The sequence below is a fragment of the Labrus mixtus genome, chromosome 2 (genome assembly GCF_963584025.1).
Source record: "Labrus mixtus chromosome 2, fLabMix1.1, whole genome shotgun sequence".
Lineage (NCBI taxonomy): Eukaryota > Metazoa > Chordata > Actinopteri > Labriformes > Labridae > Labrus > Labrus mixtus.
In genome coordinates, this window is record NC_083613.1 from 31054720 (window position 1) to 31075191 (window position 20472).

The 20472-nt window shown below is 43.7% G+C and overlaps 1 protein-coding gene across 1 annotated transcript in view; it reads left to right on the top strand.

Moving 5' to 3' along the window:
• si:dkey-92j12.5 (multiple PDZ domain protein) overlaps nt 1-20472 on the top strand; it is a 50225-nt gene that overhangs the window by 18985 nt on the left and 10768 nt on the right. The window contains exons 20-34 of the mRNA XM_061061386.1: nt 407-605; nt 6208-6540; nt 8937-9131; nt 9758-9935; nt 11143-11253; nt 11626-11691; nt 12839-12910; nt 13393-13492; nt 15856-16064; nt 16495-16586; nt 16675-16789; nt 17491-17583; nt 19313-19387; nt 19490-19834; nt 20311-20394. Of these exons, the coding sequence (XP_060917369.1) occupies nt 407-605; nt 6208-6540; nt 8937-9131; nt 9758-9935; nt 11143-11253; nt 11626-11691; nt 12839-12910; nt 13393-13492; nt 15856-16064; nt 16495-16586; nt 16675-16789; nt 17491-17583; nt 19313-19387; nt 19490-19834; nt 20311-20394 (2267 nt within the window). The remainder of the gene's footprint in view (nt 1-406; nt 606-6207; nt 6541-8936; nt 9132-9757; nt 9936-11142; nt 11254-11625; nt 11692-12838; nt 12911-13392; nt 13493-15855; nt 16065-16494; nt 16587-16674; nt 16790-17490; nt 17584-19312; nt 19388-19489; nt 19835-20310; nt 20395-20472) is intronic.

Sequence of the window (20472 nt, forward strand, 5' to 3'; positions counted from 1 at the left end):
AATGAAGTGTGTGTGTGTAATCCGCCTAGTGTCTGACTTGATAATGCCAAAGTCAAGTGTCCATGAGACTGGCATGTGTTTCCCCTCCTCTCACCTGTGCCCTCTGCCCTCCGTGTGTGTGTGTGTGTGTATGTGTGTGTGTGTGTGTATGTGTTTGTGTTTGTGCACCTTATGCCGGTGTGACTGTGAAGGAGGATGCTGTGTAAATGTCAAGCATGTGTAGCCATGTTTGTGTGCTAATCTGCCTAGTGTCTGTCTTGATTATGCTGATTATGCCGCTGTCAGGTGTTTGTTTGGGGCGACTTGTCTGTTTGGCATGCAGTCAAAGCAGCCTTAGCCAGCCCCTCCACTCACCTGTGCTTGTGTGTGTGTGTGTGTGTGTGTGTGTGTGTGTACGTGTTGGCAGGGATGTCGGTGAGTGCTATCAAGGACGGCTCAGGCATGCTGGTGCGCAGTGTGGTCCAGGGGGGCTCTGTTAGCCAGGATGGCAGGCTGGGGGTTGGGGATGCCATCTTGGCCATCAATGGAGAACCTACCTCCAACCTGACCAACGCCAGGGCCAGGGCCATGCTCCGCAGACTCTCTGTCATAGGGCCAGAGATGAGGTGAGGAGCCGGCGTCTGTCCAACAGCTTCACAATATGTATATGAGGGTTTTTGTTCTGGGCTGATAAAAGAACAGGTGATCCATATTGTGGCGTCACATTGTGAACTGCACAACTCTTATATGCCAAGCAGCTCTTTTTAATTCCTCCATCAGAATAATCCTCATCAGTTTAAAAAAAAAAAACCCTCTGCGTGGCCTTGTGTGCATTACTCCGTGCGTCATCCTCTTCACAGTGGCTCAAGTGCTGCTCGAAGCCTTCACGTTTCTTAACTGTTGCAAAGTAGAGACACACAAATGACTCTGACACACCTCATGGCATCATCGAGGGCTGGAGCAGCTTTTACGGACTCGACGCTAGAATGATATTATTTTGATTTTTACAGAAAATATATACAGCAAAAAAAACTGCAGTGAAGGTCTTTTTCACAGCAGATATTATGACTTCATGTGAGTGTAAAATGAATCCAATTCTTTTCTCTAGTCCTTGGCTGAAACAGCTTCATACACAAGGCCGTCCCGTCCATGTAAACATGGCTCGAGCTTCTCACTCATTGTAGACAGTCATGACTCTTACTGAGGATATGGATTTCTGCCGTATTTATGTGTTAAATGTCGCACATCCTTCCTTTAAAGTTGGGAGGCGCTATATTGGGTTTAATAAGACTACCAGCACAAATGATAGAGGTCTTATAAATAAAGCCAATAAGTGTGATCAAAAATACCGGGAAAACGACATCATCCCACCTCAAGTCAAATCTCAACTGAATGTTATGAAACTATCAGAAAGCCATTAGAGGAAATGAAACTGCTTTCAGATGAGGTTGAAGAGCAGATTTAGTTTGCCATGATGATACTCATCCACTTTTTAATCGTTTATTTTCCCAATCAGAGGCAGAGCAAAGAGGATGTGGGTACAAGACACGACCTTGAGACTATGCTTAGTTAAATCCTGGTTGTATATATTCCCATTCTTAGTTTTGATATTTTTAGTGCTCATTTACTTTGTATTTGTTACAATGTTACAATTCACTTAGCAGACGCTTTTATCCAAAGCGACGTACATCAGAGATTAAGTACAACAGTAATCCATTCATACACCGCCACCGAAGCAGCAGGAGCAATGCAGGGTTAAGTGTCTTGCCCAAGAGGCGACGACTCTACCAACTGAGCCACAGCTCAATTTATATTGTGTTTAAATTTGCTAACATTGTGTTTTTTGCTAATATTGTGTGTTTGGATAACCTGCTGCTGTAACGCCACAATTTCCCAGTTTGGGATCAATAAAGTAATTCTATTCTATCTGTAGGCGGCAAAACTACGGGGAATATTTAACATTTTGAAAAGAGCGCCAACAGCGCCTTTCTGAAAAGTTGAAAGTGTTCAACTTCACTCATAGAAACAATTGAAAAAAGACGCTGGTGCTCAGAAATAAATGTTAAGTGGACACATGGCTTAAGAAATCCAAACAACAGTAATAAACATTAACAACAATACAAAAGGTGCACAGGGACGGCACAGCTGATTTTAAGGAAACAGATTAAAAGAAATTGTAATTCAATATTTGAGGGTTTGACACGGTGAGACACGTCTGACTACCTCGAAAATGAAATCTGCGGTTGGTCATGTTGCTGACACTGTGTGATTAAGGGATGTTTTTAGATTCCATCAAACTTCAAAAATTTGGCTGAAAGGCTTAACCTCTGACACAGAGGCCCTGCAGTAAACCGAGGGTCGTGCATTAGGCCAACAGAATTCAAAAAGTACTTGTGGGAGGCACATCTTAAACAGATTCTAGTCAAATATCAAGGCACTTAGTCAGATTTCATTCTCATACACTTTCTCTCATGCCACAGTTCAAACACGTCTTTGCTTGAAAACCGAGAGAGGCTGAATTTTTCATGTGAGAAAGAATGGGAAAAAAAAAAAAAAAAGCTCCTTCGGGAATTTCAGAGAACAATCAACCACCGACATAAAAAAAAAAAAAAAAGTAATGGAATTGACTGCTCACATTTTCTAGATCTACCCGTGCAGATCTCCACAGTCCGTGTGACTGGAATGAGTGAGTATACAGCATGTTCATTGTAAACAACAAAATAAACGTCTCGTCCGCCGTCGCTCGACATGACTTTCACTGCATCTCCTCGTGTTTACCATCTCACTTTGGATCTCCATCACAACCTTGTTTTTTCTTCTTCGACTCCGCAGTCAGAGTTGACTGAGGCGCTGCAGTCGCGTTAAATTAGATTAGATGATGAAATTTTAAAGATCGCCCCCGAGGGAACATCGGGGTAAATTATTACTTGCTCTAACATCAGCAGTTATGGCTCCACGTTGACAATGCTTGTTTGGCTGATTGGAGACGTGCCCCACCTCCAACCACCCCTGTCGCCCCTGCAAAACACCCACTCGCGCTCTCTCTCCACCTCTATGTTTCTCTCTGGCTTTCTACACTTACACACACACACCGACTTTCAATGGTCTAACCTCCAAAAACACCTCTTTTTTTTAACAGCACAGGGAAATATCTCTGAATAATTCATCACTCATCTCACCTTGAACAGTGTGCTTCTGAATAAAAGAGCTTTTTAAAGAGTCTCTCGTAGATGCACACACACACAGACGAACACACGCATGCATGCTGTATCTTCCTCTATCATAAGCACACACAGAAAAAAAAACACTCAGCCGCACACGCTGCTGCCTCCTCCTGATAGCGCTGCAGACAAACTAGCAGAGGAGCAGAGTGGAGGCAGATGAGTTGCTTTGGCAGCCTCAGAATAAGACAGACATAGAAGGATGAGGGCTTGTCACTATCAAACCGCCTCTGTTGAGACAAGACAGGCCGTCCGCACAGCTCAGTCACAACAGCTTAGCGCAGAGGACCTCCATATTCAGTCTGCCACCGCAAAAAAAACGGAACAGAGACATCGGGCTCCTTCCTTTCGGCTGATTTTTCGAGAACCATGTCTTCTGCTGGCGTCACACAAGAATGGAGGCAGGAGGATGGGGGAGGCTTAATGATGTCCTTGACACTTCGGCTAAATGACATCGTTTACGCCATGGCTTACATAGATCCTGGCTTATGCAAAACACACATTATCATAAATGTTTTTCTTTTTCAGAAACCTCGCTGTCATAAATCCAAAAAAATGTTTCTCATAGTGACGTTAAAATTAACATTTTTTTCCGCCATCTTTTTCTACATAAACAAGCGTTGTTAAAGAAGTGGGGTACATCTCTAATATCAGAGCTTATCAAACATTTGACATGTAAGACGGCAGCCTCAGTCCGTTTGTTTCATGTCATGTAGCATTATTAAACAGTGCTTAGTAAAAAATCTTAAAGGGGTCATATTATGCTTTTTCTGGTTTTATATGCTCTTTAGTGTGTTTTCCATGTGTCCTGTGCATGTTTAGGCACATCTATGTGCAAAAATTCAAAGTCCGCGTAAACGCAGCTTGTCCTACGTCCTCCTGTTAGCTGCAGCGTTAGCTGCATGTAACGCTCGGTTCTAGCCCCCCTCGAAAAAAATGTGACGTCTTGTCAGTGTGATATCACTGATCTAAGCCCATTGGCTCATTGTGGCAAGCCCAGCAGCTCATGTTGTATGCCCATTAACTTCTGTAGCACTCCCCTTGGAGCCAAAGTGGCTGCATTCCCAATATGGTAAAAGGGGCGTGACATTTCCAAGAACCGTGCTGAGCGTCTGACCAATTACGGCAGAGCCGACAGGCCGACCAATCAGATCAGACTTGGCACACGTGGGGACTCTGAATGTGGGCACTTCAGAGCCTTAGAGAGAGAGTCAGAAGCGAGCCGGTGCATGGAGCGGCAGTACATGAAAACAGACACTTTTTTCGAACTTTAGATGTTGTGAACATACTTTAGTAGGTACATAGATTAAATATACGAACCCCAAAAAGGGCAGAATATGACCTCTTTAATGGTGTTAACAACTGACTGCTAAAAATCTGAAACACACTTTGCCACCATTAAAATAAAGTTTGACCACTAAAATCTGTCTATTTTCTATTTTCGAACCTAAATCTGTCTATTTTCATTTTTAAAACAAGACTTTAAGCTTTGACGCTTTGGGAAACCTCCTCAATTAGTTTCTTGTGAGGAGTAATTTAAGAATATGGAAGACCATTTTCTGTTAACCATACGGCTCCAGAAGGTGTTGATTAAGATACAGTGTTGATAAATGAGCTTTAGAAGTACTCAAACACAGATTATATTACTTGATGGAGCCAGGTTGGCTGTTTTCCCCTGCCCAGTCTTTTGGCTAAGCTAGGCTAACCATCTGCTGGCGTAGTGGTGCCTAAATAAGAAGGTAAACTCTTAGTTTTACCCCTAAATGTTTGTTTTTAAGTGTCCCGTCCAGCAGAGGATAAACAGCGTCTGTTATAAACATCGGCATGTAAGACTGCGCCTGCATATTTAGTTAATGTGGACTAGTAACTAGCCAATTAGAGACAGGGAAGTGAGGGTATCCCGTCTTCATCCATAGGTGAAAAAATTGCGGCATATTGCTGAATATTGTCAATCAGTCATTGGTGTGACTCAGAGGAGATTTAGAAGTGGGTATACTCCATATACCTCCGTATACAACTGCTCTACAGTTTAGAGCCCGACCGATTAATCAGCCAGCCGATATTAGCTTATCCATGACTATTGATATCTGACCAATACATCGGTATCAGATTTATTTCTCTCCCGAAAATTCCATATCGGTCGGGCCTTGTTATATTTACTGTACAAAACGGTGTAACGAGTGGTATAAAATCCTCTCTCTTCTTCTCTTGAGGTAGGGATGGATTGCAAAACCTGGTTCTATTAAGTTACTAACTTTTCAAAACACAAAAATCAATACTCTTTTAGCTTATCAAAACCGCTATCAAGTCTTGTGGATAACGTGGTAACGTAACGCTACATCTCGTGTAAAAAAAGTTAAAACTTTTAAGTCAAATCAGTGATGCACAAACATACATCCATTGTCGAATAAAGTTATTCAAAATCAAACTGAAGGACGGCAAACGTGTGAAGACGTTCTGTGCATATTTAAGATTTAGCCGATACAGATAGTCATATCAATAAGCTGATATCGGCCGATATTATCGGCTGGCTGATGAATTAGTCGGGCTCTAAACATTACATGTAAGTATTTAAATATGGATCAGCATTATAGATCTCCTTAAAATTAAATTACAGTTCTAAATCAATAAAGACAATTTCAGTTCTGTTAAAAGCTTTTCGTCTCCTCATCTTTCCCCCAAATTATAGAAAAGTGGTATCAATAAAGTTTCGGGTCGTTACAGAGTCTCAATAATGGTATCAATATACCCAGCCCTAATTAGTGGTCAATAAGCAAAGTAATAAAGGCTTACTTTCCGGGACATGAGAAAACATAACACTATTAGTTTGTCCCTCACTGGCAGAAGAAATAATCCATCAAACCATTCATTTGTCTGTTTCCTTGTCATCATATTTGTACGTTTTTTTGTGCAACTTTGACCTAAAAAATGGAAGTCATGTCAGTATTTTAATTCTTTCCACCCCGCCCTCACTTTTTTTCTTCTCCCACACCCCCCCTACCCTCAGCGTAACATATGTCCCAGCCCACCAGGTGGACGAGCACCGCAGCCGCCTGTGTTTACCCCCTCTGGCGTCCATCTCAGTAGACAGCACCCCACCCTCCCCTACTCCGGCTGCCCCATCTCCAGAACCTGCCTCGGCCTCGGCCTCGACCAGATCCCTCGGTCGAGTCAGAGCCGCGGCTTTCACTCCGTCTTCATCCGCCCTCCAACCTTCCGCCTCGTTCAAAGCCAGAGCCGCGGCCCCAAATCCGGCCGCCGTCCGAGCCTCGGGGTCCTTCAGCGCTGCGTCCAAAGGCTCAGCTGTGGTCCACACCATCACGCCGGCCCCTGACTCAAGGTAATGTAAAAAATCAAGATGTTATATAGATATTATTTATGGTCGGCTAATCCTTACTCAGGCCCCCAGAGTGCGAGATAAACCCGTCTCAGGGTTTATTAGACATCAAGGCTCCGGTTTATTACATGTTGTTTGCAGCAGAGATTTCACACCTTTGAAATGTTCTACCTGATGGCAGTCGTTTCAAAGCGTTCACCTCAGGCTTGAGATCTTTTTACAGCAGAGAGCGTTTTATGACTGCAACACATCACATAATTCAATTACCCGGCAGATTAAGTCACGCTAATGATCAGAGTTATTATCTTGCCACTTTAATTAAGCGTGTCCGTGAGGAAACAAAGTGTTTTTCAGAGCGTCTGCAACCAGCTCGGCCGCGAGTCTCTTCCAGTCCATCGTTTCCCCTTCTCCATTCTTCTCGGTGGTGAAAAAAAAAAAAAAAAGCACACGCACGTCTCTGAATGTTGAATGTCTCTGAGTTATATTTAGCCGTCCGCTTATGGATCTCAGTGCTGACTGTCAGCGAAAATGAATTGTTTCGCTTCTGTCTGACGCCGCTTTCGCTCCATCTTCCTGCCCTCTCTCTGCCTTTCTCCTTCCTCCCCTCACTCCCATTTCTCTCTCCGCAGCCTTTTCTTCTTCTCTTATCTTTCAGTACATTGTCTCCTCCTCTGCTGGACCGCTCTCTTGACTCTTTGTGTCTTACATCTGTCTCTCATGTCTCTCTCTCTCCCTCGGTCATCTCGCTCTGGTCTTTTTTTTTTCTCTTTGCCCCCCCCACCCTCCTCGCTAACCACGGCCCAACCCCCCCCCCCCTCTCTTGGCCGCTCTCTTTCAGGGCCTGGTGGAACCATTTGTTCTGGCCTCTTCTGTAACTTAACTGGCTATAGGCTCCTGCTGTGCAGATAGCACCACTATCACTCACCTCCACGGGCTTATTACAGCTCTCCACCGTTAAATATATTCATGAAAAATTCTCTCCTTCTCTACCTTTTTCTTCCACACTTTCACACATACACACACACATATATACAGTGTATATATACAGATACGCTCTCTCTATATATATATATGTGTGTGTATTTGTGTTAACACCCCCTCACTCACACAGACATGCACACAAAGACACAACCTTAATGTGAACTCGCTGGCAGAAAATGCGTATTTTCAGGGCCATTTGGACCTGAAGAAGTGGATCTTCTCAAGGCCCGGCCAATAAAAGTCATTTCTGGCCGAGTGTCACAGTGGGTCAGGACTTAAAAAAATAACAAAGTACACCAAGGTTTCTTGTTATCCGCAGCATTTCCTTCAAGTGTGATCCAGTGGAAGGCCACTTTATTCACAGTGTGGGCGCTTTAAGTAACCATTACTTACTCCAGAGAAAAATCCATGGGATGTTTCTTTGGATAGGTGAGACCCTTTTTAGTCGGAAAATGAAGAAGGATGGCCTGGAATCATTTTCCAAAACTCAAGATGATATCTTGAGAGATGCTTTGTTTCTGCCACTGACTGTACCGTATAGAGCAGTGATCATCAACCTGTGCCCCCGCTAGCCACATCCGGCCCCCCAAAAGCTTCCCATCCGTCCCTACAGAATATAATTTATCTCGAGCGGTTAAACGAAACACATAGAAATAAAATCCCAAAGCTGAAATACTCACATTAATGGCAGAAATAACATTTCCCCTTCGACACTGACAGCAGTCAGGCTTATGTGCAAGCATATTTTAAAGTCCGGCCCCCACAGGGTCTGTCAAGAAATAAAGCTGGCCCTTGTACAAATGTAGTTGATGACCCCTGGTATAGAGGAATACGACGACCATTTCTTGGGCGCTGACTGTGACAGCAGCATGGATATGATGATGTTTGATTAAAAACGTCACACAGCTGCAGATGAAGGAGCCTTAATGAAGCGATCTGGGGAACATTATTAAGACCAGGGTGCCGGTTGTATAATAATTCCACTTTCTGAGAAACTGCCAGGGTTTGAGTCCGTCTATCTGTTAATGTAGCATATATGTTCTTTTCAAGTTGGGGTCGCTAGCCCTAAGCCCAACCGTCCACCATTTCTGGCTTCTGGTGTGTTTTGGAGTTAGTTTTGTCGTAAAATTTGAAAGAAATGTTGCACCCCATGTACAGAGGCTATAGTCCCAATCATAGCGGCTGTGGGTTCAAATCCGACCTCGACCTCGGCCCTCTGCGGAATGTCGGCCCCCTCTCTCTCTCTCCTCCCAGCATTTCCTGTTTCTCTACAGCTGTCCTATCGAAAAAAGGCAAAAAATGCCCAAAAAATACCTAAAAAAAAAATAAGAACTGTTGTTCATAATCATGATTTTTCTTTCCCCCATTTACCATCACACACATCTAATTATTGTATGTTCCTTTCTTTTTGCTATCAGTTGGCAGATTCCAAAATCTCTGCCTCACATGAAAAGGCAGGAAACAAAACAAGTTGAAGGGAGGTCAGAGGAGAAGAAGGGCGCGCCTAGTGGAGATGTGAAAGTACCAAAGCTGGAGGTAAAGGTGGACGGTCAGTGCGAGGGAGAAGAGGAGCTTTATTCTCAAGCGGCGGTATCGTGGGATCAACCCAGAAGGTTAGTGAATCCGTGATGTAAGTATTAAGTCATTCGCTTTTTTTTGTCATTAGAGTTTTTCCATCTTCTCCCACTTTTATCAAAACCCCGACCCATGATGGCCTTTATCCTCCTGCTGCCCCCCCCCCCCCCCCGCCCCCGAAAGGCTTAGCGAAATCCTCGTGTGCTGAGGTTATGTTCACGGGAGGGGTTAGAGTAGCACAACGCAGGACTCAACCACGTTCACATTTCTCTTGCCTGGAAGACGGGCGAATACTTCCACGCGCTGTACTTATCGCGTTTACGACTGCATCCTGCTCGGATAAATCACATAAGCTGCGCTGCATGCAAAGAGCAGCTTTTGTGTGTCTCTCCCCGGCAGGTATAATAATCTATTGTTTTGACTTAATCTCTGAAACTCTATCCGCAGCCCTAAGCAGAGGATAAAGTGAAAGGAATAAAAAAAAAAAAGGCACAGCCACTGGATTAATTCTCCTTCTTGTGCGTTTCTGCAGTAATGCTTCAAACAGAGTAGAGAGTATACATAAGACATACATTGATCACCGCCGTACACACACACTGTGAGGAGGCTTTTTTTCCTCTGGAGTATGTGTGGATGTGCCTCATTTGGGCGCTGTGTGTTGCAGTGTGCGGCTGACTCGAGCACCAGGTCAGTCCCTGGGTATCAGCATAATGGGAGGCAGAGGCATGGGCCGCAGACTGAGCAGTGGGGAGATGATGAGGGGAGTCTTCATCAAGAGCATCAGCCCCGACAGCCCGGCAGCACATAATGGCACCCTCCGGACTGGAGACAGGATACTGGAGGTATTAGTGTGTTTGTGTGTGTGTGTGTGTGTGTGTGTGTGTGTGTGTGTGTGTGCGTGTGTGTGTGTGTGTGTGTGTGTGTGTGTGTGCGCGTGTGTGTGTGTTTGTGCATGTGTGTGGTAATGCCTTTTCATTCTTGATGAGAGCTTTTGAGCGTTAGAAAAACTCAAAAGTAAGTAAAGCTAAATCTGATTCCGCGTATCTGCTGCTTATTGGCATCTGTCTTTTTTTTTTTATCTCTGGATGTAGAAATATACTCAACTCATGATGTGATACATATAGGGTTTCAAAATTCTGGGAGTTTTCATAGTTGGAAACTTTCCATGGGAATTCACAGGAATTAATGGGAATAAACGGGAATTTAACTAAATTGAAGGTTGGCCCTTAACAGGGAACTTAAATATCATTGGGGATAATATATTTTAGCATAATCTTGACTAAAACAACCAGATTTCATGCAGGTACACTTGAATATCTACGCTGTTCCTCAATCACATGCACATAGCACGCTGCTTACCGCAGGGCTATTGAGGCCACGCCCCCTACATGCGCTGTGCATTCCTCCATCACATGCACAGATGTCATGTTTTTTAATTGTACTATTTTGTCATGGATGTCTGCCTATGACAAAACAAAATGTTTATATTTATGCTTGGATATGATGCAGTTCCATTAAATGACCCTCAATTTCCAGTCAATTCCTATAAATTCCCAAAAATTCCCATGGAAGTTTCTGATGTGGAATATTTCCAAAAAATCACCAAGCTTAACTTCCCATGGAAAGATTCCGGAAATTTACCAGAAATTTTCCACCCCTTTCCAACCCTAGCTACATATCACAAAACTGGATTTATAAAATTGAACATGATTTCTAACTTTTTTAAAAGAAATTGTGCAGCCTTGTGTTTCTGGCATTGAAGCACAGGAAGCTTTTAAAAGATTCAGATTTTTCTTGACAAAAGACCCTTCATAAACACTGAGTCTTTACAACTGGCTCTAACGTGTTCATCATCAGCCCTCGTTCTTAAAACACTGATACTTGTAGTAATCTCTGTGGCTCTTGAACTCGTCAGGGTTAGTTATTGAAGTTAAGAATCTGCTTCCTGGCATTAGCGCACAAAGGCTACTACTATTAGCCCCACAATGACAGTGAACAAAGTGAACACATGTTCTAAATATCTGATCTGTGTGTTCTGACTCGGTCAAGGTGAGCGGTGTGGACCTTAGAGACGCGAGCCACGAGCATGCGGTGGAGGCCATCCGCAGGGCAGGGTACTCTCTCGTCTTCCTGGTTCAGTCTGGGCAGCACAGATCTCAGGTACTTCAGAGAACAGCCCCCCATAGCACATTATGAACTCACCTCGGCTCCATAGTGCAATGTATGTTCAGGTGTGTAAACATCACACACTGTGTCCGGGGATTCTCCCGAGGCTCTAAGGTTCTTACACACTGATTCAGTCTTCGACAAAAGCAAACAGAAGGTGCACTTTATGTTCTGTTGGACGACTCCATCATAAGTTTTCTGCGAGGTAGCGTGTGGGAGTTTGTAGCTATACGATATAACGTCCTCTGGACACAAATGCATATAGCATAACATATTTGATGTAACAACATTTGAAGCATTTTTTTTTGTTTCACAGTGGTATAGATTGTTCATCTGCCTACTCTGCATCTTGTGTTTCGCCCACAGTCCCCTATGCTCACCAACCACGAGAGACTGACTCCAGCACCGCAGCCCAACTCCAACTGCAGCAAGGTAACACTGATCCTCCGGACACTTTGAGCTTCACTCTGCTGGTTTCTGCTTTAATAATACAAGTCAGGCAACACAATGTTCACTAGTTGCTTATTAGCATGCTAATTATCATACTGGCTGCTTATTGGTCTTTATTGAGCTCTTATTAGTTTCATATTCTACATGACCATAGTCTAAGAGTTTACCTTCATTACCCTCCTCACTACGGCTTATGGATAATAAGTCAGGAAGTTATAGAACTTGAATTGTTCACCTCTCAGATCAACTGGGATAAAACCCGCCGATGTTGTAGGGAGACGCCCGCTGCAGTAAATGGACACAACCACTTGAGCTTGTATGGCGCTTTTCTAGTCTTCTGATTACTCAAATCGCCAGCGTCTTGTGTCTGGCTCAAGGGCACGTCGGCATTGCTCAGGAAATAACTGACCGTGGAGACGCAATTTCCAGATTTGTTTCGCAGCCAGTATGCTACTAATTAGCATGCTAATTAGCAACTAGCTAATGGTGAATATTGTGGCCTTCTTGTGGCCGATAAACATTGCTAATAATAATGCATTTTATGCTTTTCAAGACACTCGAAGACACTGTACATTAGTTGAAAATAGAAAGATCAAGATAACATAGACAGTGTAGTACAAACTAACTAACATAGCAACATTACATACAGCACATTCGACAGCAGCCAATGACCACAAACAATCACACATTAAAAGTTTGTTTAGAAAGGTCAGTTTAAGGATGTGATAAATCCACTCCATCCACAGGATTATGAAGGTTAAGTAAAGAAAATGATGATTATAATATATTCTGTGCGATGACGTCAAACAGCAGTCGTCTGCTTTTTGTTGTGTTTTTTTTAAAGTCGTGACCGCAGCTTGAGGAGCAGATGACAAGCTGTACAAATCGTTTTTTTTTGTCCGTTTCTGTTCCCACACACGAGCTGATGTTTGGCTGTGTGTCCTGTATTGTATAGAGAATCTTATGTATACGCTATTGTATATATAGAGAGAGATGAATCACTGACACCCACATGGCATTCCAAAAAAAAAGAGATTTCAAGAGGAAGACTTGTGTTTGGGTGGTGATGATGATGTGTGTCGTCCTCTTATCTGTGCCTTCTCCCCCCCCCCCCGCCTCGTGATTATAGGAATCAGAGAAGCTCAGTGGTCTGTTCCTTAGTCTCTCCCCTACAAACCCCTTCACTCCCACCCCCTTTAAGGTCAGTACAAATGTGCGTGTGTGTGTGTGATATTGTGAGTTTGCAGCATCTTAAAAGAACCCTTGCATTAGCATTTGCACTGAGGGCCAACTTCCAAAAACTTAATTAACGTGCATATTTGTAGATAGAACCCTTGTAGTTCAAAGTCCCTCGCAGCTACCTTGTTTGTTTAAGCCCTTTTGTTTTTCTCTTTGGTGGAGATGCCTAACTCTCTAAATAGACAGCACAGTCGTTTGATGTTATTTTTTCCCCCCCTGCACTTATAAGTCGGATACAAAATAATGCATGATTCTGGTCATCTTTCATGTTATTTTTAGCCGACATTAAAACTGTGTTCATTAATTCATCCCGTTCATCAGTTTCCCCACTGCTACATCAAGCACGCTGAGCAAAGCCTCAGGGGTAGTCCAACTCCTGCCTGAAGGACCCCTGAGGCATCCCCAACTCTGCCTGTTCAATAATGCAAAAAACGTCTCCCAAAGGTACCCTCGCCGGCGTCGGAGAGGAAGCATCGAAGGAGCCCCGTTACGGTCACGACGGCAATCACAGCTGCGGCTGAGGACAAGGACGACGCCGGCAGGAGTGAGTCTGCACCATAAAGATGTCAGACACACACACACACACACACACACACACACACACACAGGGATCCCTCGAAGCCCCCCTAGCGAAAGGAGCTGTGTTAGAAAATTTAGTGTAGGGGCCCACCTTTCCACACACATCCATTATAAAAGACAGAGCTGTAATACTGTGATAAACATGTCAGCTGTGTCAAACACAGTCAGGAATTACTCTGTGAGTTATCACAATGACCAACAGCATTTAATAGTCTACTTTTGAAAGTCACCAAGAGCTATATGAGCAAATGATTTTCATGCCATTCGAATATTAAGTCGACCTTGGCTTAATATGTTCTTGGAGAGCCCGTGTGCAGACGTATGAATGTTCATCTTTTAGAATTCAAGTTTTTTTCCCCCCCGGCATAAAAAAAAAAAAAAAAAACATGTTGCTGAAATGTAAAACTCCTGTGAGAAAGTTTTTAGCTGGCTCTGAAACAGTCTGAAATTGATGCTGATATCTCTGTATGAGCTGCAAAAACCAACGAGCAGTATAAAGAGTCGTCTCTATGGACAGGTTCTGCATCAAAATGTAGAATCTGTACACAGGGAGCTTGGATTTTCAGCATGTTTTTGTCAGCGGGACGTTTGTAGTCCGAGCTGTGTTGACCAATAACGCATCAGAAAGCTTTAGTTCACGAGGGAGAAGAAGATATCTACATGAAAGTGCAGTCAGCAATCCATTAGAAATGAAATTTGAACCAACTTGAGACACAAATCTCGCTCGACGCTGCGTCATGGCAGCCGTTCAGCAAATCTCTGATTACCAAAAAAAAAAGTGCAAATTGAAGAGGAGTGGAACTCGATGCAGATTCACCTCCCACATGTTTTCAGTAATTGCCTCGCCCAGGTCCTCCTCCTATCTCATCTTTATATTTTTCTAAAGAGGAGGGGCGCAGTGAGGGGGATAAGAACACATATTACAGGACTAGAACCCTTTGTACATTGTGCAGGTTTCATGGGTTGGTGGATAAGAGTTCAGTCTGGAAGGTTGGGAAAATCTGGGTTTCTGTTTTGGAGAAAAGTACAGATTTGCCTGTATCTAAAGAATTGTGATTTACAAAGTCAATATTTTTAAACAATGCTACTACATTCCCTATATACATGTCTTTAAATGATGTGATAATCTTGACTTATTTCCTTCTTACAAATCCGCATCATGATGATGTCACACCGGCAAACTTTATTCCCTTCAATTGCAAGTACATCAAAAGAAAAATCGGATTCTTTTCTTGCTCTTACCGCTGATTTGGCCCGAACAAAGCCGCCGTCTATATGTGATTTTTTTTCACACTTAAATATAATAGAAATCAAGTATATCCTCTGAAAATAACTCTGTGAGTCATGACTGTCTACAATGGGTGTAACACCCGAGTCCCACTGCCTGTGATGTTTTCAGAGTTTTCAGAGTCCTATCTTCAGTTTGTTTACATCGTCGGGACAGCGGCTGACTCCTCCCCTCTCGTATAAAAGTTGTTTAATTGAGGGACTAGAGAAAAGAAGAATAACATACTGTACTCACTGCTTAACTGTGTTTCTAGATCACGCTCATTTCAGGTAAATTTACATGCAGTGTGAAGATACGAGCATAATAAAGATCGCTAGCATTAGCATGCTAACACAACAATGCAGCGCGAGTTGTTTTGGTTTCATGCTGGTGCTCAAGGGCGACATCTGCTGGATCAAAAAAAATCACACATAAAGCCTTTAACATATCGTACTGCTGAACCCAGACTCAACAGATAAACGAGTGTGATAAAACAATTTTAAAAAAACAACTCACAACAACAATGATCAATCTCCACATGATACCTTCAGTAGAGACTGTGTCAACCGTTCTCCTTTTCACACATTAAATGTAAGTCCTGCAAACACACACATGTACATATGTTAAAGCACGCGGACAGGTTGACAGGCGTGCACACACATGGATTCATTAGCGAGCACTCAGGAACCCAAACACACACATTTTTCTCTCTTCTTTTTTTTAATGATGCACACTCACAATACTGTACACACATGCACATGTACACATGCAAGCCCACACATACACTTTCGCTTTCACATGCAAGCTGAATCCAGTCACTCTCTATACGTGCTGTATACCAAAAAAAAAACATAGACATCCGTCGACATGACTGACATCCCTTCCAGACAAATTGCAGCAACACACACACTCACACGAGCTCCTCTGGGCTGTGACGCCTCGTCTCCGCCTGAAGTGTCAGTCATTACGTGTAGCTTTTCTCCTCACTCTTTCTTTGACATACCCGTCACATCTTCCTTCCTAACAGCCCCTCGTGTTTGTTAAACCCTTGCCTCTCCTAGAAAAGATGCTCCAGCGTTATGGCAGCCTGTCTGGGAAGCTCCAGATGATTGAGCTGGAGAAGAGCCCCGCGGCACAGGGCCTGGGAATCAGCCTCACGGGGAACAAGGAGGATTCGAGGGCCCGCATGGGTGTCTACGTGGCAGATATAGACCCTCGAGGACCTGCTGGTGTAGATGGGAGGATATGGGTTGGGGATGAGCTACTGGAGGTAAGGCGGAGATTAACAGATTGGAGGGATTTTTTTTAGTGGTGGAGAAGGAATGCAATCCTAGAGAGACAAAAAATATCAGATTTAAAATCGAGAGCAGCATGAAGAGAGCAGTGGGTTGTGGGTAGGAGGAGGCATGGATGAGTAGACAGCGTTGAGTACCAGCACAGTAGATTTATCAGACAAATTACCATTTGAAAGATGGCTGGTGCTGTGCTGGATTTCTTACAGCGAACAAACCATGTAATAGAGATGATGAGGGGAAAAAAATAAAATCGAGAAGCCTCCGGCGGCAGCAGCAGAGAGGGGGAGGGGAATTAGAAGAAACACGGCAGAAAAAAAACGATGAAAAGGTGGGGAAAGAGTGAACACAGGAAAACCAAAACAAAACAAAGTGTCAAGCAAAACTTGCCCTGATCTTTCTTTCCAGATCAACGGGCAGATCTTGTACGGCCGGAGTCACCAGAACGCCTCCACCATTATCAACAACACTCCGTCCAACGTCAAGATCATTCTCATCAGGTGACATGGAGAGCGGTCTGGTTGGTGGAGTTTATACATCTCATGTTTCTTCTTCTATTTATTTATATTAATATTGTTTTCTTCGTAGGAATAAAGCAGCTGCGGGTCAAACCCAGGGATCCAGAACAGAGTGCGAGGATGAAGTCGACTCTGCACAGCGTGGAGGATTATCCAGAGACATCCAACACATCATCCTACCTCAGGTGCAATACCTTGGCTTTAACTGTTGTTTATCCTCCAGCTGCTCTTATCTAACAGCTCGAGCAACTGGTTAAGAGGAAGCAAACTTTCACCATCACAAAATACATGTAAATGAGAGAATATGAAAAGACCTTCCAGCAGGGGCAGATCCAGGTTTTTTAGGGTCAGGGGTTAAATGTGGGGTGGCCCAAGTTTGTCACTGACTTATGCAGGTTTGACATGAATGAAAATCATTTATGTATCCTTTCCACATCCACAAATCATATCCACGTTATCTACCAAAATAAAAGCATCTACCGGGTTCCTGTGGATCCTAAACATTTTAAAATGTAAAGGTCATGAAATGTCTTGATGTGTCCACATACTTTGTCAGATCTTCATTGCACAGTTTTGTCCTCAGACGGTACAACACATGTGACGCAGAGCAATGAAATGGTACAAAACAAATATGTTTAAAATCAATTTATAGACTTTGATACAGGTTTTTTTTTTCCATGCACACATTTGCATCCCACTAATATCAGTTCTGTGACCCACTTTTGGGTCCCGACCCACCAATTGAGTACCACTGGTCTATTTGGATTTGCTTGTTCACATCACAGTAAGGGATAAAACAGCTTTAAAGATGGGACTTTTAAAGATAGAAAAAAAAGTTTTGGTCTTGTGTCAATCTTGTGTCAATGTCTTAACTTAACATTTCCAGGACCACGTCGGTCTCGGCATCTGCATGGCTGAGGAGGAGTCCAAGGACGGCGTGGTGGTCAGGTCCCTAATCCCGCACGGCACTGCCAGTAAGGTGTGACATCATCAGAAGCATCCTCCACATCGTCATCAGTAACATGAATACGCCTTCTCCCAGAGGGAAGCTCATCTCCTGGGTGTAGCCTGTAGCATGAATCACCACCTGTTCATTTATTATTGATATGCAGTTGTTGTTTTACTTCAGGAGAAGAACTATTCACCTGACAGAAATACAGTGGGCCCCTGTCAGAGTGGTTTATTGTATTATCGGATTATTACAACGGAGACATGAAGGCATTAGCATCTGTAATATTTAATCTGCTTCAACTACTTCATCTATTGGACAGCGGTTATGATGCATCTTACTTTCTAAGCAAGTGATGTTCAAAACAGTGATCTTCATTTATACCTGGGACATCCTTCCTGACATTTAGAAAGGATCTGTGCACACAGGAGACATGATTCTCCTCACTGCAGCAAAGATAGATCTCACTAAGAACTGGCTAAAGACTGACACACCGAACCTCGAACAACAGCTGTTAATCAAAGATGGTATCCCCATGATGGAGAACCTGCAGGTTGAACATGAACTCGGGTCATTTTTACAGAAAGGCTGGGGGGAAATGGTAATCATAAAGAACAAAAAAGGGCAAAAGCAACATTTACAATGCTTTTTATGTAGAAAAAAAATGATGTTTAGACATAGAGTCTTTAGAAATGTTTGTCACAGATTGTACGCACAACAGTCAAACTGGGCCCCTCCTCCTGGGCCAGAAGTGCATGCCCACTGTCGGGTTTAGCATGCACGTTTACAGCTAGTTGAGCTCGTATTAACAAGGCTGGAAATGAACGCAGGACGCATGATGAATGGATGAGAGACAGGCTGAGATACTGCAAGTTTGTTAGTGTTTTGCATGCAAAATGAAGAACATCTTGTAGCTTGTTTCAGGAAGAATGCTACAATGATTATTTTTTCCATCCCATCCATCCATTATATAAACCGCTTTTTCCTGTCCTGGGTCATGGGGGGGCTGAAGCCTTTCTCAGCTTTCATTGGGTACACCCTCCAATGTTCTCCAGTCAATCACAGACCTGACATAGAGACACACAATCAGCCACACTCACATTCACACCTATGGACAATTCAGAATCACCAATTAACCTAACGAGCATGTCTTTGGACTGTGGGAGGAAGCCGGAGTACCTGGAGAGAACCCACACCACTGAGCCATTTAAAAAAAAAAACAATAATTAGACCCCTTGACCCCATATGGGTGCTGGACCTCAATGTTGGGACAGCCTGTTATCAAGAGTGTCAGCTTGGTGATCACCTCATCCTTCTCTGCACCTCAGAATGATTTTTTTCAGCACACAGGTTTGCACACGATTTCATCATATCTTTGAATCTACCGAGCCTCATTCTCCTGACTGTAACTTTTGGAATCAATAATCAATCAGACTGAGGGTTGAGAATGAGCGGCACGTCACTGTACCTTTAAGGCAGCCGCACACCGCGCTGTAAAGCCCTCAGCTGATCAGTATTTTAGATCGTATTTACACCAGGTTAACCTTCGGATGATTTTTGTCATGTTCGTAAGTGATGTCGTCATGTAGTCATACATTTTTCATATGAGGCCCCAGGCAACAGTTTTTCCGATGTGTTTTTTCCAGAGGGTGTGAGTTAGATTTTTTAATGTCATTCCTCTCCATCCTTCTGGTGCACACACACTTCCAGCTCTGTGGCTCATCACACATTTCATTCATTTCTCTCTCTGTGCACGTAGGACGGCAGGATGAAGGCTGGAGACAGGATCATAGCGGTGGGTGATGAACCTGTGGCAGCGCTGTCATTGGACAAGGTATAAACACACACAAGCGCGCCCCCTCCCCCTCCCCCCCCCCCCCGGACAAGGTCGAGCTAATTTAATGATTTATGACTCACCTGTCTCTTCTGTGCTCAGGTGTCCAGTTTGATTCTCAAACACCGGGTCACTGTCAAGCTCTCCATCTGCCGCTCCGAGAGTCTCCCCTCTGCCTCTTCTGCTCAGCCTCTCCCGTCGTCTTCGTCGGATCCCCGCTCAGCTTCCCCCCTCCCCCTCCCCCTCCCTGTCGTCTCCTCCACCCCGTCGTCCCTCACTTACATGCAGACTTCTCAAACTGGACAGTCAGATTCACAAGCAGCAGGTGAAACGTCCTCAGACCCCCTGAGCTGCCCGGTTGTGGCTGGAAGGGAAACCATCGTAGAGATCTGTAAAGGAAGCGTGGGCCTGGGCCTCAGCATCGTGGGAGGATCTGACACTCTGCTGGTGAGAGGAACACATTGATTTTTTTTTTTAATTTCATCAACTGAAACGTGACATTTTTTAAACATTTTTCTTATGTTTGGTTTTTGCAACACCTTCCAGGAAACGGGATAAAATCATACTCATAATTCTATCAATACAGAATCATTATTTTACATCCGGATATTCCCCCGTCCAATTAGGCAGTGAGAGTCCGTGAAGGTTTTTATCCAAAGAATATTTCATTTTCAGTGAGAGAGGTGATTTGCTTTTCAGTGGAAATTACTCATCACTTTGTGTGCGTGGTAAAGCCTTGAGAGCGCCATTAAAAAAATAAATACATTTTTAAAAGTGAACAGAATTTTCTTCATGTTCTGTTATTTTTTCAAGGCCCCCCCTGACAGACAGAAATCCGCCTTTCTTTTCCACCCCTCACATGGCAGCCCTGTGCACATGTAAGCTTCTCTGTAATAATAAGTGTTTCCTGATCCCTCCACCAGGGGGCAGTAATAGTCCATGAAGTAAATGATGGAGGAGCAGCACAGAGAGACGGGCGGCTGCAGGCTGGAGACCAGATTTTAGAAGTATTACGTACACACACACACACACACACACACACACACACACACACACACATTGATTTATTTAACTTTATATGTTTC